This window comes from Heteronotia binoei, chromosome 14 (assembly GCF_032191835.1).
Source record: "Heteronotia binoei isolate CCM8104 ecotype False Entrance Well chromosome 14, APGP_CSIRO_Hbin_v1, whole genome shotgun sequence".
NCBI lineage: Eukaryota > Metazoa > Chordata > Lepidosauria > Squamata > Gekkonidae > Heteronotia > Heteronotia binoei.
The window spans coordinates 69,317,864-69,342,373 of NC_083236.1; the positions used below are offsets into that span (position 1 = coordinate 69,317,864).

At 52.4% G+C, this 24,510-nt stretch overlaps 1 protein-coding gene across 1 annotated transcript in view; it reads right to left on the bottom strand.

The window, feature by feature from the left end:
• Positions 1 to 24,510, bottom strand: part of PIEZO1 (piezo type mechanosensitive ion channel component 1) — a 234,788-nt gene that overhangs the window by 47,540 nt on the left and 162,738 nt on the right. The window contains exons 20-30 of the mRNA XM_060253863.1: positions 23,450 to 23,578; positions 21,322 to 21,522; positions 19,467 to 19,671; positions 17,580 to 17,684; positions 15,882 to 16,035; positions 13,961 to 14,204; positions 11,890 to 11,986; positions 9,822 to 9,990; positions 7,522 to 7,611; positions 5,747 to 5,835; positions 4,224 to 4,295 (exon numbers count right to left, since the gene is read on the bottom strand). Of these exons, the coding sequence (XP_060109846.1) occupies positions 4,224 to 4,295; positions 5,747 to 5,835; positions 7,522 to 7,611; positions 9,822 to 9,990; positions 11,890 to 11,986; positions 13,961 to 14,204; positions 15,882 to 16,035; positions 17,580 to 17,684; positions 19,467 to 19,671; positions 21,322 to 21,522; positions 23,450 to 23,578 (1,555 nt within the window). The remainder of the gene's footprint in view (positions 1 to 4,223; positions 4,296 to 5,746; positions 5,836 to 7,521; positions 7,612 to 9,821; positions 9,991 to 11,889; positions 11,987 to 13,960; positions 14,205 to 15,881; positions 16,036 to 17,579; positions 17,685 to 19,466; positions 19,672 to 21,321; positions 21,523 to 23,449; positions 23,579 to 24,510) is intronic.

Genomic DNA, 24,510 nt, shown 5'->3' on the forward strand with positions numbered 1-24,510 from the left:
TGAAACTGGGACCTTCTGCACGCCAAGCAGAGGCTCTGCCACTGAGCCAGGGTCTCAGGTCAAGGTCTTTCCCATCACCTCCTGCCTGGTTCTTTTAACTGGGGATGCTGGGGATTGAACCTGGGACCTTCTGAATGCAAAGCAGAGGCCCTGCTGCTGAGCCAGGGTCTCAGGTCAAGGTCTTTCCCATCACCTCCTGCCTGGTCCTTTTAACTGGGGATGCCAGGGACTGAACCTGGGACCTTCTGCATGCCAAACAGAGGCTCTGCCACTGAGCCAGGGTCTCAGGTCAAGGTCTTTCCCATCACCTCCTGCCTGGTCCTTTTAACTGGGGATGCCAGGGACTGAACCTGGGACCTTCTGCATGCCAAACAGAGGCTCTGCCACTGAGCCAGGGTCTCAGGTCAAGGTCTTTCCCATCACCTCCTGCCTGGTCCTTTTAACTGGGGATGCCAGGGACTGAACCTGGGACCTTCTGCATGCCAAACAGAGGCTCTGCCACTGAGCCAGGGTCTCAGGTCAAGGTCTTTCCCATCACCTCCTGCCTGGTTCTTTTAACTGGAGATGCTGAGGACTGAACCCCGGACCTTCTGGATGCAAAGGAGAGGCTCTGCCACTGAGCCACAGCCCCTGGCCTCCTTCCAGACCTGAAGGCCTCCAAACCCAGACTTGCTCCCTTCTCTGCTGTTGCCCCCCCCCACCCCGTCATGTTATGGCCCTGAGAAATACTCTGCCTTTTCTGTGGATCTGTCTGGCTTTCCAAGCCACAGGGCCAATGGTCAGAAGAAGGAGAAGAAAAAGAAAAAGGGCAGCTGCTGTTTTGGAATGTCCCAGAAGAGGGCAAAACTCTGGGGGCGGCTTTAACCGATGAGCAGGGATTCCTGGTCCAAATCCCCACCCTGAAGTGCCTCTGCCCACGCAGGAGAGAAGGGCTTGCTTTTGCTCTCGGGAAAGCAGACCAAAGTGCATAGGGATCTTTTCCACTCGTGGGGAGAAATTAGGGAACTCCTGCACCCTCCTGTGCTCCAACATAGGGTTGCCAGGTCCAATTCAAGAAATATCTGGGGACTCTGGGGGCGGAGCCAGGAGACTTTGGGGGTGGAGCCAGGAGCAAGGGTGTGACAAGCATCATTGGACTCCAAAGGGAGTTCTGGTCATCACATTTAAAGGGACCACACACCTTTTAAATGCCTTCCCTCCACTGGAAATCATGAAGGATAGGGGTACCTTCTTTCGAGGCTCATAGAATTGGACTCGCTGGCCTAATACTTTTGAAACTTGGAGGGCGTTTTGAGGAGGGGCACCGGATGCTATGCTGTAAATCTGGTGCCTCTGTCTCAAAAAACACCCTCCCCCCACAGAGCCCCAGATACCCACAGATCAATTCTCCATTATACCCTACGGGAATTGGTCGCCATAGGGAATAATGGAGGGCCCAGCAGATATCTCCTCCCCCCCCCTCACTTTCTGATGACCCTGAAGCAGGGGAAGGGCCTCAAAACTGGGGGCTCCCCTGCCCCCACCCAGAGATTGGCCACCTAACTCCAGCAGAGAAGTTCAGACAGCCCTCTCCCCCCACACAGCCCTCCCCAACAAGAGAGTCAACGTTTGTGCAGAAGCCAACTTGCCATCTCCTGCCCTTTGCCTGTGCCCATGCAGGCCCAAAGACAGCACAACCAGCTGCCTGAGAAGTCCCCAGTCCTCTCCTTTTGAACTCTGCACTGGTGCTAAGTCTGCAGAAGGGTTTCAGGGGGCAGCCATGTTTATCTGCAGTGGGTTCAAGCCCTGCAGCACCTCAAGAGACCCACAAGATGTGGGCAGCATGAGCTACCAAGAGCCCTGAGCTGAACGCAGGGAGTTTCAGCTCTCAAAATCCATCCCCTGAAAATCTGGTGGGTCTCCAAAGAGCTCCCGGACTAGACTCTAGCTCAGGGGTGACAAACATGCGGCCCGGGGGATGGATCAGGCCCCTGGAAGGCTCCTATCAGGCCCACAAGCAAGTCTGCTTCCATCTCCCTCTCTTGCTTCCTTCTGTGTCACAGCTGGCTTTGCTGGGATTTCTCAATTGCACAGGAGCTACAGAGGAAAGCCTCTATTTTCTCTATTGGCTGAAGCTCCTTCCTTGGGCAGAAAGGGGAAGAGGAAGAGTTTGCTTTGCCAGGCTCTCTCAATTGCACAGCAGAGCTACTGAGCCAAGCCTCTCTTCTTTCTATTGGCTGAGGCTCTGCCCCCTCCTCATCGCCAAGGGAGGTAGGGAAAGAGACAGAACTTCCTTTGCCCAGTTCCCTCGATCACACGGGAGAGATACAAAATCTTTCATGTATCTTTTATGAAGTATATATTTTCACTACCAGCATTACACGTTATGAGACACATGGCCCGGCCCAACAAGGCCTCATTTATGTCAGATCCGGCCCTCGTGACAAATGAGTTTGACACCCCTGCTCTAGCTGTTCCGCAGAATGGCTCTATACGATGCATCCCCTGGATGGTTTGCAGTTCCGTTAGTGGTCACATCACGCCAACCGTTAGGGCTGCTCCAGCAGCAGGACAAGGCAGGGTTTTGCATGCCCTTCCCAGCCCTTCGTGCCAGGCCTGGACTATACCTGTGGCATGGGTCACCCCAGGGCGCTCTGGTTGCTTCCTCTGCTGGGCAAAGTCCTTCTCTGCCCCTGCCTCTGCGAAATGGGCACAAGGACGGGTGAGGAACTCTGCCGAGAGTGGAGGCTGTGCCAACGTGCCCCCCCCCCCCAGCTTTCCAAATGCACACAGATGCCCTCCACTACGAATGACGTTACCATTACAACATGCCCCCTCTCTCTGGACTGGCATCACTCAACCTGGCCCTGCTGGTGGGGGAAGACAGCAGAGAATTTGAGGCACACCTTTCCGGAAAAGACCTTCCGAGAGCACCCAGCGCCACTCACCCTGACGGGTGTGGAATCAGTGCCGCAGCCTTCCACCCTCCACCCCCAGGGCCTGGCCTCGCTGCCTGAGCGCCCCACAATTCCCAGATGAGGAAATCTTGGGCATTTGGCAAGTTTGCAAAGGCCACATCTGCAGCAGTTATGCTTTCCAGATGATCCTACCCCCCTGCCGAGACTTAAAAGCTTTGGAAGTGCCAAAGCTAATGTATAAGGACCCCTGACATTTAGGAAGAAGAAGAAGAGGAGGAGGAAGAAGAAGAAGAGGAGGAAGAGGAAGAAGAGAAAGAAGAAGAGGAAGATATTGAATTTATATCCCGCCATATGCTCTGAATCTCAGAGCGGTCACAATCTCCTTTATCTCCTTCACCAATTTGGTGTAGTGGTTAAGTGCATGGATTCTTATCTGGGAGAACCGGGTTTCATTCCCCACTCCTCCACTTGCAGCTGCTGGAATGGCCTTGGGTCAGCCAGAGCTCTCGCAGGAGTCGTCCTTGAAAGGGCAGCTGCTGTGAGAGCCCTCTCCAGCCCCACCCACCTCACAGGGTGTCTGTTGTGGGGGAGGAAGGGAAAGGAGATTGTGAGCCACTCTGAGACTCTGTCCTTGAAAGGGCAGCTGCTGTGAGAGCCCTCTCAGCCCCACCCGCCTCACAGGGTGTCTGTTGGGGGGGGGAGAAGACATAGGAGATTGTAAGCTGCTCTGAGTCTCTGACTCAGAGAAAAGGGCAGAGTATAAATCCGAAGTCTTCTTCTTCTTCTTCCCCCACAACTGACACCCTGTGAAGTGGGTGGGGCTCAGAGAGCTCTCCCACAAGGTGCCCTTTCAAGGACAACTCTGTGAGAGCTCTGGCTGACCCAAGGCGATTCCAGCAACTGCACGTGGAGGAGTGGAGAATCAAACCCGGTTCTCCCAGATAAGAGTCTGTCCACTTAACCACTACACCAGGCCTTCGAGACCTCAGGATTACCTCTGCAGTGTTACGGAGTGTGTGCTTTCTGGTCGCACTGCAAAGAGAAACAGGCAGAGAGATCCCAGATACCCCGTTGGTTCAAAGTCTGTGAGGAGGGGCAGGGGAAGGGGGTGGTGGGTAGGGACCGCTCCCCCTCCCAGGGACAGAGCAGAGAGAAAAGCCCCCAGCCCCAATGACCCACAGAGATGCATGAGGAATGGAAGTGAGGGACAGAATCATCAGGAAGATGCGTGTTATGGATTATCTCGTGCCAGCAGAATGAGGGCTGCTTCAGAGAAAGGCGCGTCAAGGTTAGTACATCCGTTAAGCCTCCGGGGCGGAGCTCTACCTGTGGCATGATCCTGCCAGGGCCGCCACCAGCGCTTCCTCTGGTGGGAAGGGTCCTTCTTGGCGCCTGTCTCTGTGGAACAGGCACAAGGAAGCATGAGGGAGACACGGAGGACAGTCGGGGACCTGGCCCTCTGCAGCTGCCAGCTGAGTCCGGGTCACTGTGCAATCAGCCCCCCCCCCCATACCCCCCTCCTCCTGAGCAGAACCTGCAAGTCTAGCTGGAGACAGGAATGAGGATTTTGCCATGGGAAAGATGGGGAGAACGGGGTCACTTCAGTCGCGATAGACCCTGCCTGCTGGGCGAATGAATTAAGTCCTTGAAGGGCTGTCCTACAGAGGATGGGGCAGAGTCGTTTTCTGTGGCCCCAGAAGGTTGGAGTAGAACCAACGGGTTGAAATTCAGTCAGAGGAGTTTCCGGCTCAACATGAGAAAGAACTTCCTGGCTGTTAGAGCAGTTCCTCAGTGGAAGAGGCTTCCTCAGGAGGTGGTGGGCTCTCCTTCTTTGGAGGTTTTGAAACAGAGGCTAGATGGCCATCTGAAAGCAATGAGGATCCTGTGAATTTAGGGGGAGGCGTTTGTGAGTTCCCTGCATTGCGCAGGGGGTTGGACTGGATGACCTTGAAGGTCCCTACCACTCTAAATTCTGTAATTCTAAGTTCCCACAGGCTTCCTCCTTGGGAGGTGGTGGGCTCTCCTTCCTTGGAGGTTTTTAAGCAGAGGCTAGAGGGCCATCTGACAGCAATGCTGATTCTATGAATTAGACAGATCACGGGAAAGAGGGCAGGAAGGGTGGTACTTGTGGCCCTTTCTTACATGCCCAGGGAAATGCCAATCACCACTTTGGGGCCAGGGAGCAGATTTTTCCAGGACAGTTTGGCCAGGGATCCTGGAGCTTTTTGGCCATGGAGCAGGTGACACTGGGTGTGAGGGGGGAGGTACTTGTGTGTTTCCTGCCTTGTGCAGGGGGTTGGACTAGATGACCCTGGAGGTCCCTCCCAACTCTAGGATTCTATTCTATGAATCTTCTTGTTGCTTCTGTCTGTAAAAATGGAAATAACAGTGGCCGACCTCACAGGGCTTGTTGTGCAAACAAACATTAGAAGATCTGAACGCTAAAGACACCCTATCACAGCAGCAGCCTGAGGGGGAAGCCAGAGCCCTGGGCCTCAAGCCATGCCTTTCAAAGCCCTGGCATCTCAGAGTCAACATTCCAGCCGCCGCTGAACAGTGATGTCTGTACATGTTTAAGGAGGGTTCGTGCTACAGGACTCTGCAATATCCAGTGCCAGAGAGTTCCACGGGTAAACTTTGCTCCTGCACAAATGTGGCCTCTCCTTGGTCCACAGATATGGAGGGATAAAGTCCACTGGGACTCAACACAACCTGGATTCCACCCTGAGCTTTTCCGCTTTCAGTGCAGGCTGGTGGGAAAGAGGGTGGGTTGGAGGCAAAACCACACCTCTCTCTGGATCCTTCCCTCTGTTCTCTGCTTTCCCCCAGCCCCCAAAAACCTTTCCTACCTGGTTTGTCTCCCTCCAGGGCCTCTTCGGAGTCTGTCGCCTGCTGTCCCAGGTGGTACTTCTCCTGCTTGGCCCGGATTCGCTCCATCCTGTGGGCACAGAACAGTGCTGAGGGCCGGCTGACTGGTGCCCATCTGCCCAATTCACCCCCTTGCCCCTTCCCCTCAAGTCATTCTCCCACCCACCTGACCCCAAGATCAGAGGCCAAAAAGGAGAGCGTGCATGCCTTTCCCAGAATGCATTTCACCACCTCCAGTTGCTGGGGGGAAATTTTCCAGGTGAGCTGTGATGCAGTCGCTAGCTGACATTAGGGCATCTAGCCCCATCCGGGGACCGGTGCACCACAGGACCTCTTTCCACCTGCAGGTATCCCTTGGCAAAACCCAAATGAAAGGAAGCCATGTGAGACTACACAAGAAAAAGCACACATGCTCACAACCACACCAGCTGTAACTATAGTAAGTGCAATAATGTATTGAAAAATATCAAATAAAGAACGATGCATGACTGTATTACAATTATTTTACTGGGTGACAATTTGAATCCCATACAGTAAGAAGAAGAAGAGGATACTGGATTTATATCCCACCCTATACTCTGAATCTCAGAGCGGCTTAAAATCTCCTTAATCTCCCCCCCTCCACAAGAGACACTCTGTGAGGTAGGTGGGACTGAGAGAGCTCTCACAGCAGCTGTCCTTTCAAGGACAACTTCTACGAGAGCTATGGCTGACCCAAGGCCATTCTAGTAGGTGCAAGTGGAGGAGTGGGGAATCCAACCCGGTTTTCCCAGATAAGAGTCCGCACACTTCACCACTGCACCAAACTGGCTCAAGTTTGTCTTTGGACTCTGTGCTTCTTACTGTTTGTATTTTTTCTGAGTCTGCAAGGAAATTTGGTATGCAAATATTGTATGGGATTTGAATTGTCACCCTGTAAAAACGTTGTAATACATTCACGGATCGTTCTTTATTCGATATTTTTCAACACATTACAGCATTTACAATATTTACAGCTGGTGCGGCTGTGAGCATTTGTACTTCTTCTTTGGTATCCCTTGGCAAGCAGGGGGCACCCAAAGGCCCCCCACCCTCCTGGAACTGCCTGCCCAGGGCATGAAGACCTGGCTGTAGACCCCACTTGGCTGGTGGGAGGGATTAGAAAGCCCCAGGTCAGCAGTAGCAGAAGATGACATTGGATTTGTAGTCCAACCTCCACTTTGAATCTCAGAGCAGCCCACAGTCTCCTTTACCTTCCTCCCCTACAACAAACACCCTGTGAGGTGGGTGGGACTGAGAGAGCTCTCCCAGAAGCTGCCCTTTCAATGACAACTCCTACGTGAGCTCTGGCTGACCCAAGGCCATTCCAGCAGCTGCAAGCAGAGGAGTGGGGAATCAAACCCGGTTCTCCCAGATAAGAGAGCTCTGGCTGACCCAAGGCCATTCCAGCAGCTGCAAGTGGAGGAGTGGGGAATCAAACCCGGCTCTCCCAGGTAAGAGAGCTCTGGCTGACCCAAGGCCATTCCAGCAGCTGCAAGCAGAGGAGTGGGGAATCAAACCCGGTTCTCCCAGATAAGAGTCCGCCCACTTCACCACTGCACCAAAGCTGGCTCTGAGATGCTGCTATGAAAGTCCCTCCTTCCCTCTTGAGTGGGGCTGCTTCTTTGCCCCCTGCAGCTGCAGAAAGACCCCGGCAGCAGGTCCTAGCCCAGGGGCCTCTGAGCCCAGCAAGAGAGAGTTTCTTCCCTCGACGTGACCCAGAGCCTGTGGAACTCACTGCCGCTTCAGCTGGACGAGAGACCTCATCTCCGCCCGGCGGTGGGAGCTCATTCTCTTCAGCATCCTGGCCTTGAAAAGAGCAAAGCCCCTGCAAGGAGACGAATGAACCGAAACTCAGCCACGGTGCAGAGACCTCAGGCTGGATCCTGACAAGCCCCCTGACTCATTCACACATTCTTGGCATGAGAACCCACCCGGTAGGGATAAGCCAGACACAGGACTTTTCTTGTAGCAGGAACTCCTTTGCATATTAGGCCACATGTAGCCAATCCTCCAAGAGCTTACAGGGCTCTTAGTACAGGGCCTACTGTAAGCTCCTGGAGGATTGGCTATATCAGGAGGGTGTGGCCTAATATGCAAAGGAGTTCCAGCTACCAAAAAAGCCTTGGCCAGATATATCTCCCAACCCCAAAGCAGCTGAATGGCTCAGTCCAAGGCATACCCCACCCACCCCGATAACCACCCCTGCCCCTGAGGGTGCAAGGGGTGGCTCTCAGACTGTGCCGGCTGCCTTTAAACACTAGGTGTTGCTGGGTTTATTTTGTACACTTTGTACCCTCGGTAATCCAAACAACCTGTAATTTTCAGAAACTCATACAGATTTTATTACACTTAAGGCTTAATATATATAAATAGAAAGGCAAAACAGTAGTACACTTCAGAATACAATTACACGGTTAGAATATAAAAAAGGTAAAGGTAGTCCCCTGTGCAAGCACCAGTCATTTTTTACTCTGGGGTGACGTTGCTTTCACAATGTTTTCACAGCAGACTTTTTACGGGGTGGTTTGCCATTGCCTTCCCCAGCCATTTACACTTTCCCCCCCCCAGCAAGCTGGGGACTCATTTGACCGACCTCGGAAGGATGGAAGGCTGAGTCAACGTGAAGCTGGCTACCTGAACCAGCTTCCACTGGGATCGAACTCAGGTTGTGAACAGAGGGCTCCATGGGGCTTTTTGGTTAGAATATAGTCAAGCATAATTCTATAGGAAAGCATAATGACTTCACCCTATTAGTCTACATTTATTAGTCTACCCTATTAGTCTACATTTTCCTGGTTAGAATCTAAGTCCCAAGTCCCATTTAGAAAGGCACGACCAGCACAGAGACAGTCTCTTGTTCTCTAGTACAATTCAGCCCCTTTTCATGCGACCCCGTCTCTATCCAAGTCAAACTCAGAACATAGAGCATAGCTCTAATATAGACTGGAACTGAGGTTTTCACAAATTTAATTCTCTTTAAAGGTATTAGATTATAAGATAGGGTAAGCTTAGCTATGAGAATTTGGATAAAGTTCATCTGAATACTAAAACGCATAACCTTCATAAGAACATAAGAGGAGCCATATTGGATCAGGCCAGTGGCCCATCCAGTTCAACACTCTGTGTCACACAGTGGCCAATATATGTGTGTGTATACACAAACACACACAAACACTCACATATACATACTGTGGCTAATAGCCACTGATGGACCTCTGCTCTATATTTTTATCCAATCCCATCTTGAAGCTGGCTATGCTTGTAGCCGCCACCACCTCCTGTGGCAGTGAATTCCACATATTAATCATCTTTTGGGTGAAGAAGTACTTCCTTTTATCTGTTTTAACCCAACCACTCAGCAATTTCATCGAATGCCCATGAGTTCTTGTATTGTGAGAAAGGGAGAAAAGGACTTCTTTTTCTACTTTCTCCATCCCATGCGTAATCTTGTAAACCTCTATCATGTCACCCCGCAGTTGACGCTTCTCCAAACTAAAGAGCCCCAAGCATTTTAACCTTTCTTCATAGGGAAAGTGTTCCAAACCTTTAATCATTCTAGTTGCCCTTTTCTGCACTTTTTCCAATGCCAGAATATCCTTTTTGAGGTGCAGTGACCACATTTGCACACAGTATTCCAAATGATACCACACCATCGATTTATACAGGGGTATGATGATACTGGCTGATTTGTTTTCATTTCCCTTCCTAATAATTCCCAGCATGACGTGGCCTTTTTTATTGCAATCGCACACTGTCTTGACATTTTCAGTGAGTTATCTACAACGACCGCAAGATCTCTCTCTTGGTCAGTCTCTGTTTTACTGTATCCAGAAGCTGTACTACTGTTCTCTTCTGTTTTGTCTTTCAAGTTCTGTATCTTTAAGCCTTCTTTTCGGAGTAGAAGCTTAAGTGGAATAAAGTTAATCAGTAGAAGTTCCTGGTTGCTTGGGTTACTGAAGGTACAGTAAGGTGTACGTAAGTAATCCAGCATCACTAGGCAACTGCTCCTTCCTTCCCCTCCCCTCCCTCTCCCACCTGGAGGCTTGCAGGGCCGAGGCCTGGAGGTCGGCCACGACATGCCGGAAGTAGAAGCTGAGGAAGACCCTGCGTTGCAGCAACAGGAAGAAGAAGCAGATGCTGTCCCAGATGATACCAGCCTCCTCCACGGGCAGTGCGCAGTCCTCCTTCTTGTCCACATCCTTGGCTGGCAAAGAAGAGGGAAGGGGGGGGCTCAGGACACAGGAGCTCCTGCCGGAAGGGGACACCCACCCCCTCCCCTAGTCATCACTCCTCCTCTCTGTCCAGCAGGGATACCTGGTCTCCCCGTGGGGTAGCCAAACATGTACAGTCCTGCCTGGTTTCTGGTGCATGATTCATAGAATTATAGAGTTGGAAGGGACCTCCAGGGTCATCTAGTCCAACCCCCTGTACAATGCAGGAAACCCACAAATACCTACCCCAATTCCCTTTGCCCCTGTCAGGGATACAGAACTTGGAGTGTGAAGAGCTCTGGAGACCAGAAATCTACTTCTTTTGGGAAAGGAAGGAAAGGTTCCCTGTGCAAGCACCAGTCGTTTCCGACTCTGGGGTGACATTGCTTTCACAACGTTTTCACGGCAGACTTTTTACAGGGAGGTTTGCCATTGCCTTCCCCAGTTGTCTATACTTTCCCCCCAGCAAGGTGGGGGCTCCTTTGACCGACCTTGGAAGGATGGAAGGCTGAGTCGACCTTGGGCCGGCTACCTGAATCCAGCTTTCTCTGGGAAAGAATGCAGGTCGTAAGCAGAGAGTTCAGATCACAGTACTGCAGTACTGCTGCTTTAGCACTCTGCGCCACGGGGCCACTTATAGGCAATGGCAAACCACCCCGTAAAAAGTCTGCCGTGAAAACGCTGTGAAAGCAACGTCACCCCAGAGTCAGAAACGACTGGTGCTCGCACAGGGGACCTTTGCTTTCCTTGCCACTGCCTTCCCCAGTCATCTACACTTTCCCCTCAGCAAGCTGGGTACTCATTTGAATGACCTCGGAAGGATGGAAGGCTGAGTCAACCTCGAGCCGCCTACCTGAAAACCCAGCTTCCGCCGGGGATCGAACTCAGGTTGTGAGCAGAGCTTCGGACTGCAGGACTACAGCTTTACCACTCTGCGCCACGGTGTTTTACACAGTGATTAAAGAGTGGACCCAGCAGCCAGAGGATATCGTGATCGCAGAAGTATAGATGGCTTTAAGAGGGGATTAGACAGATGCACGGAGGGGAGGTCTATTGGTGGCTACTAGCCAGAGTGGCTAAAGCAAATCTTCATGGTCAGAGGTAGTCAATCTCTGAATCCTAGAGCCTCGAAGCCTCTGAATCCGTGCCTTGTTGTTGGGCCTTCAGACAAACTGGTTGGCCACTGTGTGAGATGATGCTAGATGGGCTATACCATGCTGGTACAGCAAGGCTCTTGAGAGCCAGTTTGCTGAAAAGCCAGTTTGGTGTAGTGGTTAAGTGCATGGATTCTTATCTGGGAGAACCAGGTTTGATTCCCCACTCCACTCGCAGCTGCTGAGTGACTTCGGGTCAGTAACAGTTCTCTCAAGAGCAATTTCTTCAGAGCTCTCTCAGCCCCACCTGCCTACCTCACAGGGTGTCTGTTGTAGGGAGGAGAAGAGAAAGGAGATTGGAAGCCACTCTGAGACTCCCAAGTGAAGGGTAGGGTATAACTCCAATCTCTTCTGATGTTCTTACTGGGGAAGGCCTCAGCCTGTGTGTCCTGCTGTTGGAACTCCAGAGAAGATGGTTGCCCAGTGTGTGAGAAAATGCTGGACTAAATGGACTGCTGGTCTGATCCAGCAGGGCTCTTCCTATCTTCACATACTGGAAAAGTCAGAGGTGTGGAAAGGCACAGTCTCACAGCCGCCCCCCTCCCTCCAAGTTCTGCAGAACAGACCCACAGCTGATTTTTCCGGTATTGCAATTGGGGTTGGTTTCCTGCTTCCCTCTGTTTCATGCCACCTTTCTGCTTTGGGACACTCTCAGCCTGATGAGATGGAACCTCCAAGAGAAGGATGGACTTGCTGGCTACTCCCCTCCCCCTCCGACCTCCCCCTGCAGACACTCACGGTCGTAATAGCCCTTGACGGTGCAGGCAAGGCTGAAGAGCTGGATCACCCAGCAGAAGCTGCTCTGCATTTGCTGGACGAAGACGCAGGACAGGAGCTGCCGGGGGAGAAGCGGAGGGTATCACACAGAGGAAGAAAGGGACAGAAACAGACCTGGTATCTGGATTCTGAGCCTGGAAAAGCTTCAGACACAAGGCTGCAAATGTGAACAAATTCTGCATGTTTTTTTGCAGGATTCCAAAAAACAATGATATAAGATCGCAGGTCATAACATGAGATCGCAGGGAGGAGAGCCAGTTTGGTGTAGTGGCTAAGTGTGCGGACTCTTATCTGGGAGAACCGGGTTTGATTCCCTACTCCTCCACTTGCACCTGCTGGAATGGCCTTGGGTCAGCCATAGTAGTTAAGTGTGCAGACTCTTATCTGGGAGAACCGGGTTTGATTCCCCACTCCTCCACTTGCACCTGCTGGAATGGCCTTGGATTAGCCATAGCTCTCGCAGAGGTTGTCCCTGAAAGGGTGGTTGAAAGAGCCAGTTTGGTGTAGTGGTTAAGTGTGCAGACTCTTATCTGGGAGAACTGGGTTTGATTCCCCACTCCTCCACTTGCACCTGCTAGCATGGCCTTGGGTCAGCCATAGTTCTGGCAGAGGTTGTCCTTGAAAGGGCAGCTGCTGTGAGAGCTCTCTCCAGCCCCACGCACCTCACAGGGTGTCTGTTGTGGGGGAGGAAGGGAAAGGAGATTGTAGGCCGCTCTGAGACTCTGTCCTTGAAAGGGCAGCTTCTAGGAGAGCTCTCTCTGCCCCACCCACCTCACAGGGTGTCTGTTGTGGGGGAGGAAGGAAAAGGAGATTGTAGGCCGCTCTGAGACTCTGTCCTTGAAGGGCAGCTGCTGTGAGAGCCCTCTCAGCCCCACCCACTTCACAGGATGTCTTTTGTGGGGGAGGAAGGGAAAGGAGATTGTAGGCTGCTCTGAGACTCTATCCTTGAAAGTTCAGCTGCTGTGAGAGTCCTCTCAACCCCACCCACCTCACAGGGTGTCTGTTGTGGGCGAGGAAGGTAAAGGAGATTGTGACCTGCTCTGAGACTCCTTGGAGTAGAGGGCGGGGTATAACTCCAATATCTTCTTAACAGAGAAATAACAAACAACCCAACACTGTGATGCGCTGGCTAACATTGCCCAGTAAAATTGAGAAGGCTTTGAAAGAAATAAAGTGGGTGCAGAGAGCATTTATCAATCAAATACAGAAGGCTTTTGCATCTGTTTAAAGAAGTGAATGACTGACTTGCTCCAAATACAACAAGGCTGATAACCTTGACAAGAACACCCTTGAGAAAGAATATGACGAAATGAGCAAACCGGGTACTCACTGGATGGACTTTTGAGAGCCAGTTTGATGTAGTGGTTAACCGGGTGGACTCTTATCTGAGAGGTTTGATTCCCCACTCCTCCATTTGCTGCTGCTGGGATGGCCTTGGCTCAGCCATAGCTCTGGTAGGAGCTGTCTTTGAAAGGGCAGCTGCTGTGAGAGCCCTCTCAGCCCCACCCACCTCACAGGGTGTCTGTTGTGGGGGGGGGAAGGTAGAGAAAATTGTAGGTCACTCTGAGACTCTGTCCTTGAAAGGGCAGCTTCTGGGAGAGCCCTCTCAGCCCCACCCACCTCACAGGGTGTCTGTTGTGGGGGGAGAAGATATAGGAGATTGTAGGCCGCTCTGAGACTCTGTCCTTGAAAGGGCAGCTTCTGGGAGAGCCCTCTCAGCCCCACCCACCTCACAGGGTGTCTGTTGTGGGGGGAGAAGATATAGGAGATTGTAGGCCGTTCTGAGTCTCTGATTCAGAGAGAAGGGCGGGGTATAAATCTGCAGTCGTCGTCTTCTTCTTCTTCTAATGGAATGAACTCTCTGCAAAATTACACTGGACGGACTCTTTTGTAACACTGTACTTCTTTCTTATGAGATAAATAGCTTTATAAGATTTTTGAGAAAAGTTCAGTTTGTGAGCTAGCACAGCACAACGTTGGGTTGTTATTTTTTGCAGGATTCTGCCAGCAAGGCCCCCGCCCTGCCCCTTACCGAGAGCAGGTTCTTGGCTATGATGACAGTGACGTTGTAGAGGATGAGGCAGTCCCACAGCACCAGCCGGGCCCTGAGGGGGCGTCGCAGGAGGGCAGTGCCAAAGAGCAGGAAGTAGAAGCAGGCCGTCAGGTAGCCCAGGCCGAAGACGCTGATGCGGGTGGCGCCCGCGACGAAGACGACCACCAGCACCAGCCAGAAGAGGTAGCGGAAGACGCACACCTTCAGCATGTCCAGGTAGGACCTGAGGAGGGAAAAGGGGGAGGGGCTCAACCGCTGGGAGGGACTCCAAGGACCTCAGTGCAGCCCTGGAAAGTGCTCTGGCTCAGACTTTGGAGAACAACCCCCCCCCATGTAAAAAGGCACCACAGCCCCCAGTAGTGTGGCTTCCCCAATCTGCACTTATCAGAGAAAGGCCTTGGTCTCTCTGCTCTGTTGTTGGTCCTCCAGAGGAACTGGTTGGCCCTGTGTGAGACAGGAGGCTGGACTAGATGGACCTTCACTGGTCTGATCCAGCAGGGCTCTTCTGATGTTCTTCTCAGGGGAAGGCCTCGGCCTCTCTGCCCTGTGGTTGGCCCTCCAGAGGAACTGGCTGGCCACTGTGTGAGACAGGATGCTGGACTAGATGGACCTTCACTGGTCTGACCCAGCAGGGCTCTTCTGATGTTCCTCTCAGGGGAAGGCCTCAGCCTCTCTGCCCTGTTGTTGGCCCTCCAGAGGAACTGGTTGGCCACTGGGTGAGACAGGAGGCTGGACTAGATGGACCTTCACTGGTCTGATCCAGCAGGGCTCTTCTGATGTTCTTCTCAGGGGAAGGCCTCGGCCTCTCTGCCCTGTGGTTGGCCCTCCAGAGGAACTGGCTGGCCACTGTGTGAGACAGGATGCTGGACTAGATGGACCTTCACTGGTCTGACCCAGCAGGGCTCTTCTGATGTTCCTCTCAGGGGAAGGCCTCAGCCTCTCTGCCCTGTTGTTGGCCCTCCAGAGGAACTGGTTGGCCACTGGGTGAGACAGGAGGCTGGACTAGATGGACCCTCACTGGTCTGATCCAGCAGGGCTCTTCTGATGTTCTTCTCAGGGGAAGGCCTCAGCCTCTCTGCCCTGTGGTTGGACCTCCAGAGGAACTGGTTGGCCACTGGGTGAGACAGGAGGCTGGACTAGATGGACCCTCACTGGTCTGATCCAGCAGGGCTCTTCTGATGTTCTTCTCAGGGGAAGGCCTCAGCCTCTCTGCCCTGTGGTTGGACCTCCAGAGGAACTGGTTGGCCACTGGGTGAGACAGGAGGCTGGACTAGATGGACCCTCACTGGTCTGATCCAGCAGGGCTCTTCTGATGTTCTTCTCAGGGGAAGGCCTCGGCCTCTCTGCCCTGTGGTTGGACCTCCAGAGGAACTGGATGGCCACTGTGTGAGACAGGAGGCTGGACTAGATGGACCCTCACTGGTCTGATCCAGCAGGGCTCTTCTGATGTTCTTCTCAGGGGAAGGCCTCGGCCTCTCTGCCCTGTTGTTGACCCTCCAGAGGAATTGGTTGGCCACTGTGTGAGACAGGAGGTGGACTACATGCACCCTCACTGGTCTGATCCAGCAGGGCTCTTCTGATGTTCTTATGAAGGCCTCGGCCTCTCAGCCCTGTTGTTGGCCCTCCAGAGGAACTGGTTGGCCACCATGTGAGACAGGAGGCTGGACTAGATGGGCCTTCGCTGGCCCAATCCAGCAGGGCTCCTTCTTATTTTGGAAACCTGAGTGGTTCAGCAGTCCTGGAAAGTGCTCTGGCTCAGACTCTGAAGAACCCCCCAATGCAAAAGGGCATTGCAGCCCCCAGTGACGTGGCCTCCCCATTCTGCACATCTGGAATCCCTGCATGGGATGAATTTCAAACTCCTGGTGACCTGTGACTTCTGGCTCCTTGTGGGGCACACCTGCAATTGATGAAGTTGGGCACTGGGTTTGGCTTCCCCTCCAGAGGCTCCAGCTGCTCAGCATTGTCCCCCGCTAGCCGCACCCACTCCTCCGTCTGTTCGTCCACAAAAACCTTCCACTGCTGCGAGGCACAGAGGAGGAGGAGGAAATCACCTGCGGGAAGGAAAAACCTCAGTGCCCAGCCTGCCCAGGCCACGCGACAGGCTGGGTTGGGAGGGCTGGTAGAGGCTACTCTCCTTGCAGAAAGTGGGCAGGGCCCAGGGACCAACCATCTCCCTTCCCCAGGGGCAGGGACTATGCTAGCTCCTCCCTCAGGGTGGCACAGCCCACGTGCCGTGGCTCCTTCCCCAGGACCGACCCTAGGCTGTATGGCACCATAGGCAAGGTTAACTTCCAGCGACCCCCCCACACACACGCTGATAACATCACCAAGTCACATGAGGGGCACCCAATTTGGCACACCTAGAAGGCTGGCGCCCTAGGCGACCACCTAGTGTGCCTAGAAGCAGGCCAGGGAAAAAAACGGAAAAAATTGTTTTTTTCCCCCAAAGCCTTTTTTGTTTTGTTTTTTCCGAAAAATTGAAAAAAAGAAAAAGAAAAATGAAATGGATTATGGAATGTTTTATTTTAACATGATGAATAAAATATTTTAAGAGAAGGTGTTCAAATATTTTCCAAATCATTTCTAAAAATTTTGTGGTATCGGATTATTCTAATTTCTGTGCACGGAGGACAACCAAGTCCTAGCTCATGCCCATTCATTGAAGCTTCCTCCTCCACTCCCTTCTAGACACTTCCCCCCTCTTCAATTCTTCTTATGAAAATGAGATTTTTATTTTTATTTAATACCGTGGAGAGGAAATATGAATAATTGTTACTTCTGGATTTTTAAAAATTTGTTGGAGGTTTTTTTGTCTATTCCACATACACTAGTAAACAGTTCAGGAGATTGTTGCTCCATTTGTTACAATTACAAATATTATTTAAAAAGTAAACTGTTTGTAATAACTGTTTGGATACACTATATTTTCATACGCTAGCTGTGATAATTTCATGCCAAGTAAAATTGTCCATCGTCATATTTTATCTTCCTAAAGTAACAGAATGACTTTCAATCTAGAAAAGAAAAGTGCTAATGTGGCATTTTTTTCAATTTTTCCAAAAATGTCTGTTTTCCCCCCCAAAAAAACCAGGAAAAAACCTGGGTTTTTTCCCCGAGCTTCAAAATTTCCAGAAATTTTACATCTCTAGACTGACCACCTCCCTTCCCCAGGGGCAGGGCCTATGCTAGCTCCTCCCTCGGGGTGACACAGCCACGTGCCGTGGCTCCTTCCCCAGGGCCAACCTTAGACTGTACGGCACCCTAAGCATGGGTAACTTCCAGCGCCCCACCCCCCCCACACACTGATAACATCACCAAGTCACATGAGGGGCACCCAATCTGGCACCCCTAGAAGGCTGACGCCCTAGGCGACTGCCTAGTTTGTCTAGCAGCAGAGCCGGCCCCGTCCTTCCCCTTCCGGCCCAGGGTTCAGCTGGCAGCAGGGCAGCACCCAAATTCTCCCCCTTGAAAGTTCTGCATTTTGCGGAGGGTTACAGATTGAAAGCCAGTTTGCGGCTGTATCTGCAGTGCTCCCCCCTGTCACACAGAAAAGATCAGGGAGCCCCGAAATTCTAGATTCCCCAAAAGGACTCACTCAGGAGGTTGATGGAGTTGGGCTTCACGTAGAAGTCGGGGAGGTACATCCATTTGATGAGGACAGAGTTGACGGGGATGCTGTGACTCCACCTCCACGGGTAGTCTAGGAAGACGAGGAAAGACACCAGCTGGTCAGGAAGGGTGCCGGACACCTCTCCAGCGGGGGAAGCCTTTTGGCGTCCTCTGGGGTGGAATTCTAGCAGGAATTCCTTTGCCTATTAGGCCACACCTCCCTGATGTAGCCAATCCTCCAAGAGCTTACAAGACTCTTCTTACAGGGCCTACTGTAAGCTCTTGGAGGATTGGCTACATTGGGGTGTGTGGCCTAATATGCAAAGGAGTTCCTGCTAGAATTCCACCCCTGGTGTCCCACCCCATCTCCTCTTTGCCCCCACAAACTCTTGCCTGTATAAGGAGCAGAGAAGGGGGACCCTCTCAGTCATTTCTCACATTTAGCTTTCGCACACATGCAACAATGCACTTCCCTTGCTGTTTGCAACAGGGGTTTACTGTGGGCTTTTCCACATTCTTTTTTCTCTTGCGTGTGTGTTCACATTGCTTCAGGGTCCCTCCCCCCTTCTGCAGGTGTTTTGCTTCCTTTAGTGTTCAATTCAATATGACACTGCTTTATGTCTGGCATATCTTCCTGTCGATTTGACACATGGCTGGACATACAGCGATGTAATATTGAATCAACCAACACAAGGAAAGAAAACATGTCTGGAACAGAACGCTCCCTCCCCCCAGCAACAAGAGCAATTAAGTGAGAAGAAGAAGACGACTGTAGATTTATACCACACGCCTCTCTCTGAATCAGTCTCAGAGTGGTTTACAATCTCCTTCTTCCCCCACAACAGACACCCTGTGAAGTGGGTGGGGCTGAGAGCTCTCCCAGAAGCTGCCCTTTCAAGGACAGAGTCTCAGAGCGGCCTACAATCTCCTATATCTTCTCCCCCTGCAACAGACACCTTGTGAAGTGGGTGGGGCTGAGAGGGCTCTCACAGCAGCTGCCCTTTCAATTACAGAGTCTCAGAGTGGCTTACAATCTCCTTTCCCTTCCTCCCCCAAAACAGACACCCTGTGAGGTGGGTGGGGCTGAGAGAGCTCTCCCAGAAGCTTCCCTTTCAAGGACAGAGTCTCAGAGCGGCCTACAATCTCCTATATCTTCTCCCCCCACAACAGACACCCTGTGAGGTGGGTGGGGCTGAGAGAGCTCTCCCAGAAGCTGCCCTTTCAAGGACAGAGTCTCAGAGCGGCCTACAATCTCCTATAACTTCTCCCCCCCCCCCCACAACAGACACCCTGTGAGGTGGGTGGGGCTGAGAGAGCTCTCCCAGAAGATGTCCTTTCAAGGAAAGCTCTGCGAGAGCCATGACTGACCCAAGGCCATTCCAGTAGGTGCAAGTTGAGGAGTGGGAAATCAAACCCAGTTCTCCCAGATAAAAGTCTGCACACTTGACCACTACACCAAACAGGTGAAGATGAGAATGGAGAAAAGCCCTGTGTGAAATGGCAAGGATGGTTGCGAAGGATGGTTAAAGTGTACTGAAAGTGAACTGGAAGTGCATTACTCAGTACATGTGAAAGTGCCTTTAGTCCCAGCCTGTCTGCAAACTGTGCCCATGTGGAGTGGCTGGGCCCAGCACCACCCTTGCCACCCTCCTACCATCTGGGCTGCTGTGCTGTGTGTTGCCCCCTCCCCAGACAAGCGACAGGACCACTCCCCCCCCAAATCTGCGTAGGCAAAAGCAGCTCAGGGGCACTACTTGGAATCCGTTCTGACCGCCGTTCAGCCACCCCTGCTTTAGAGAAAGGGCCTGCGCCAGAGGTGAGCCTGCCCCTCTTGTCTCACCCCCCCCCCCCAGGGGCAGAGGCTGTGACTTACCGATGCAGAGGGCCGGAGGGATGCCGACACAGAGGAGGTACTGGAAGATCAGGAAGAGAGCCAGGAAGAGGCAGTACTTTGGCCAGAGTTGACCAATGGCATGCCGCCTCCGGCGTGTCAGGATGACCACCAGCCAGCAGCCGTGAAAGATCACCATGAAGTTCATGCGCTGACCAATCACGTTCACCGTCATCAGGAAACAGATCTGGGGAGGAGAGAGGTGGGAAAAGAAGAGGTGAGCTCCAATGGGGACACGGGAGAAGACGGGGGAGGTGGGATATCCTGGGATTTGGGGGTCTTCCTTTCACTAGGGACACCTCTGGGGCCACCACCACTGTGACCCTTCAGGCCAGAGGTCCTCCACGTGGTGCATATGGGCACCATGACACCCACTACCATGTTTCCTGGTGCCTGCCAATTGTCTTTAATAAGCGGAAGGAACCAAGCAGGTTTTTTGTCCATCAAGGCTTCTGATGGGTCATGGGAAGAAAGGTTCAAACGCTTGGGGCTCTCAAGCTTAGAGAAATGTCGACTGAGGGGTGACATGACAGAGGTTTGCAAGATTACGCATGGGATGGAGAAGGGAGAGAAAGAAACACTTTTCTCCTGTTCTCACAATACAAGAACTCGCGGGCACTCCATGTGATAGCTGAGCAGTTGCGTTAGAACGGATAAAAAGAAGTGATTCTTCACCCAAAGGGTGATTAACGCATGGAATTCACTGCCACAGGAGGTGGTGGCGGCTGCAAGCATAGCCAGCTTCAAGAAGGGATTGGATAAGCATCTGGAGCAGAGGTCCATCAGTAGCTACGAGCCACAGCGTATTGTTGGAACTCTCTGTCTGGGGCAAGTGATGCTCTGTATTCCTGGTGCTTGGGGGGCAACAGTGGGAGGGCTTCTAGTGTTCTGGTCCCACTGATGGACCTCCTAATGGCACCTGTGTTTTTTGGTCACTGTGTGACACAGAGTGTTGGACTGGATGGGCCATTGGTCTGATCCAACATGGCTTCCCTTATGTTCTTATGTCTGGGGCAAGTGATGCTCTGTATTCTTGGTGCGGGGGGGGGGGGGCACAGCGGGAGGGCTTCTAGCGTTCTGGCCCCACTGATGGATCTCCTGATGGCATCTAGGGTTTTTTGGCCACTGTGTGACACAGAGTGTTGGACTGGATGGGCCATTGGCCTGATCCAACATGGCTTCTCTTATGTTCTTATGTCTGGGGCAAGTGATGCTCTGTATTCTTGGTGCTTGGGAGGGGCAACAGTGGAAGGGCTTCTAGCGTTCTGGCCCCACTGATGGACCTCCTGATGGCACCTGGTTTTTTTGGCCTCTGTGTGACAGTGTTGGACTGGATGGGCCACTGGCCTGATCCAACATGGCTTCTCTTATGTTCTTATGTATGAGGCAGTGATGCTCTGTATTCTTGGTGCTTGGGAGGGGCAACAGTGGAAGGGCTTCTAGCGTTCTGGCCTCACTGATGGACCTCCTGATGGCATCTGGTTTCTTCTGGCCACTGTGTGACCCAGAGGGTCACAGACTGGATGGGCCATTGGCCCGTTCCAACATGGCTTCTCTTATGCTCTTATGAAATTCAATTGGCTGCTCAGATTTTTTTTTTAATTGCTTTGGTAGCAGCTGCCACCACAAGGATCTTCACAGAGAGACTGAAGGTGAGCGGCAGCAGCCATTTTGTGGTTGGCTCTGCCTCCTGTGGCAACCATTTTGTGTGACTGAGCCCCGCCCCCCCCATGCTGTGACAGAATTCCTACAGGCACCGAAAGGGTTGGGGACCTCAGCTTTAAGCACTTCTAAGCTAAGTGCCTTGGGGAGCCCTAGCCCTGTTGTCCCCTCTCACCTCTAGGCCAAATTTGTAGAAGAAGTAGTTGATGAAGTATCTGATGCACTGCAGCAAGCTCTGGTCCAGGGTCTCCCGCGTGGCCCCTTCAAAGACCATCTGGGTGGGCGGGGGGAGCAGCTGGTGCTGCTTGCGGAAGTATTGCTGCTTCCGGTACACGACAGCCTCAAAGACTAACAGCACAAGAACCTGCAGGTGGGTCTGGGGGACAGAGCAGAGATTGGTCAGCAGACAGAAACCAGGGGGGAGGGAGGAAAGAAGGAAGAAGACTGCAGATTTATATCCCACCCTTCTCTCTGAATCAGAGAGGCTTACAATCTTCTATATCTTGTGAGTGAGCAATTTGACTGCTGCATAGATTGATTTGCTCTGGAGCCATTTTTCTTGAGCGAAGACAAAAATGTGTGAGCTGGAGGCTAAAACACTGTGAGCTAGCTCTGACTAACTCAGCTTACAGGGAACACTGGTCCAAGGGGCAGACCGCAATGGCCCCGAAAGTCATCCTTCCAAGGCACGTTGGATGGATGGATGCAGACGAATGCCGGAGAAGGTGAATTTGTGTGAACGCTCTGCCCAGCCAGAGGAAATGAGCAATTCACTATCTCATTAGCTCCAAAGAAAGCCAAGCTAAAAAAGGTTAACTGCAACACTGGCTTTTGTCTGGGACAGGTGAGAGGGTTCGCACAACCGAGCCCCTCCCTTTATTGGCCTCCCCCATTTCCTCATTTGCCTGTCTGAATCCACACACTGGATCAGTCCATAATTCCCCTACTGGGAAAGCAATCCCTTTACTGACTAAACAAATAAATAAATGAAATATCCAGCTCAACCCACAGTGCCAACTGATGTGATGATAACCTGACTGCATAGTGATTTTATCATGATGTTTTTAATGCTGCCAATATTTTGTACAAGTCGGACGCAATGTCGAATCCATTAACAGCTGGCTCCACGCTAGGAAAGGAAAGGTCCCCTGTGCAAGCACCAGTCGTTTCCGACTCTGGGGTGACATCGCATCACAATGTTTTCACGGCAGACTTTTTACGGGGTGGTTTGCCATTGCCTTCCCCAGTCATCTACGCTTTCCCCCCAGCAAGCTGGGGAGTCCTTTGACCGACCTTGGAAGGAGGGAAGGCTGAGTCAACCTCGAGCCGGCTACCTGAACCCAGCTTCCACCGGGGATCGAACTCAGGTCGTGAGCAGAGAGTTCAGACATCAGTACTGCTGCTTTATCACTCTGAGCCACGGGGCCGCATAAGGAAAGGAAAGGTCCCCTGTGCAAGCACCAGATGTTTCCAACTTTGGGGTGACGTCGCATCACAATGTTTTCACGGCAGACGTTTTAAGGGGTGGTTTGCCATGTCCTTCCCCAGTCATCTACACTTTCCCCCCAGCAAGCTGGGGACTCCTTTGACCGACCTCGGAAGGAGGGAAGGCTGAGTCAACCTCGAGCCGGCTACCTGAAAACCCAGCTTCCGCCGGGGATCGAACTGAGGTCGTGAACAGAGAGTTCAGACCTCAGTACTGCAGTACTGCTGCTTTACCACTCTGCGCCATGGGGCCGCATAAGGAAAGGAAAGGTCCCCTGTGCAAGCACCAGTCGTTTCCGACTCTGGGGTGACGTCGCATCACGACGTTTTCACGGCAGACTTTTTTACGGGGTGGTTTGCCATTGCCTTCCCCAGTCATCTATACTTTCCCCCCAGTCATCTACACTTTCCTGCTCACCTTCCCATTTTCAGGAAAACAGCCTTCTTTTGATAAATCCTAGGGTCTACTGTAAGCTTTTGGAGGATTGGCTACATCAGGGGCGTGTGGCCTAATAGTCTCTGGGGCAAGGAGTCCCTGCTACAAAAAACGCTCAGCATCAGACTGAAATCACTTGGTACAGGAGAGATACTTTACCTCACAAAGACTTTTCTGAATCCAACTTCAGCTCGGCTTACGCTCACCCAGCATCTTGTGAGTCTGGTACTTCTTGGGCGACCCCAAACCCAGAACACGGGGCTTTGCTGCGTCTTTGGAATCCAGCTTTCACTTGCGCCCATCCCAGACGCAACCCACCCTTCCCCAAATTCTTTGGCAGAGGCCAGCAAGAGGCACCAAGGAGGAGCGCAGCCCAGCTCACCTGGATGTAGCCCAGGTTGGGGACGGCTTTGCGGATGCCAAACCAGTTAGCCGGATCGACGGGGCCCCGGTAGAGCGTGGAGTTGCCGATCTCCTCTGGCAGGAGGTTGGTGCTGTTGGGGCCAATTGGCTAGGAGAAGGCAAAATCACATCTCTCCGTCAGACATTAATAGCTAGCATCCCAAGGAGTCTTCCTCTGAGGGAGGCAAGGGGTCTTTGTGTTCGACAAAAGGCTCTAACTTAACCAAGCAGAGCAGCAAGGAACAATCTCTTTGTCTAATTCTTTCAACAGCCCCACAAAGTAGGTCAGGACAGAGTTCGTATAAGAACATTGGAAGAGCCCTGCTCAATCAGACCAATGGCCCATCTAGTCCAACTTCCTGCCTCACACTGTGGACAACCAGTTCCTCTGGAGGGCCCACAACAGGGCAGAGAGGCCGAGGCCTTCCCCTGAGAAGAACATCAGAAGAGCCCTGCTGGGTCAGACCAGGGAGGGTCCATCTAGTCCAGCCTCCTGCCTCACACAGGGGCCAAATAATTCCTCTGGAGGGCCCACAACAGGGCAGAGAGGCCGAGGCCTTCCCCTGAGAAGAACATCAGAAGAGCCCTGCTGGGTCAGACCACTGAGAGTCCATCCAGTCCAGCATCCTGTCTCACACAGGGGCCAGCCAGTTCCTCTGGAGGACCAACAACAGTGCAGAGAGGCAAGGCCTTCATAAAACGTCAGAAGAGCCCAGCTGGATCAGACCATTGAGGACCCATCTAGTCCAACCTCCTGTCTCACACAATGGTCAACCAGTTCCTCTGGAGAGCCAACAACAGGGCAGAGAGGCCGAGGCCTTCCCCTGAGAAGAACCTCAGAAGAGCCCTGCTGGATCAGACCAGAGAGAGTCCATCTAGTCCAGCCTCCTGTCTCACACAGGGGCCAACCAGTTCCTCTGGAGGGCCAACAACAGGGCAGAGAGGCCGAGGCCTTCCCCTGATGTTGCCTCTTGGCACTGGGATTCAGAGATTGACTGCCTCTGAATGTGCAGGTTCCCCTCAGTCACCAGGGCTAGTAGC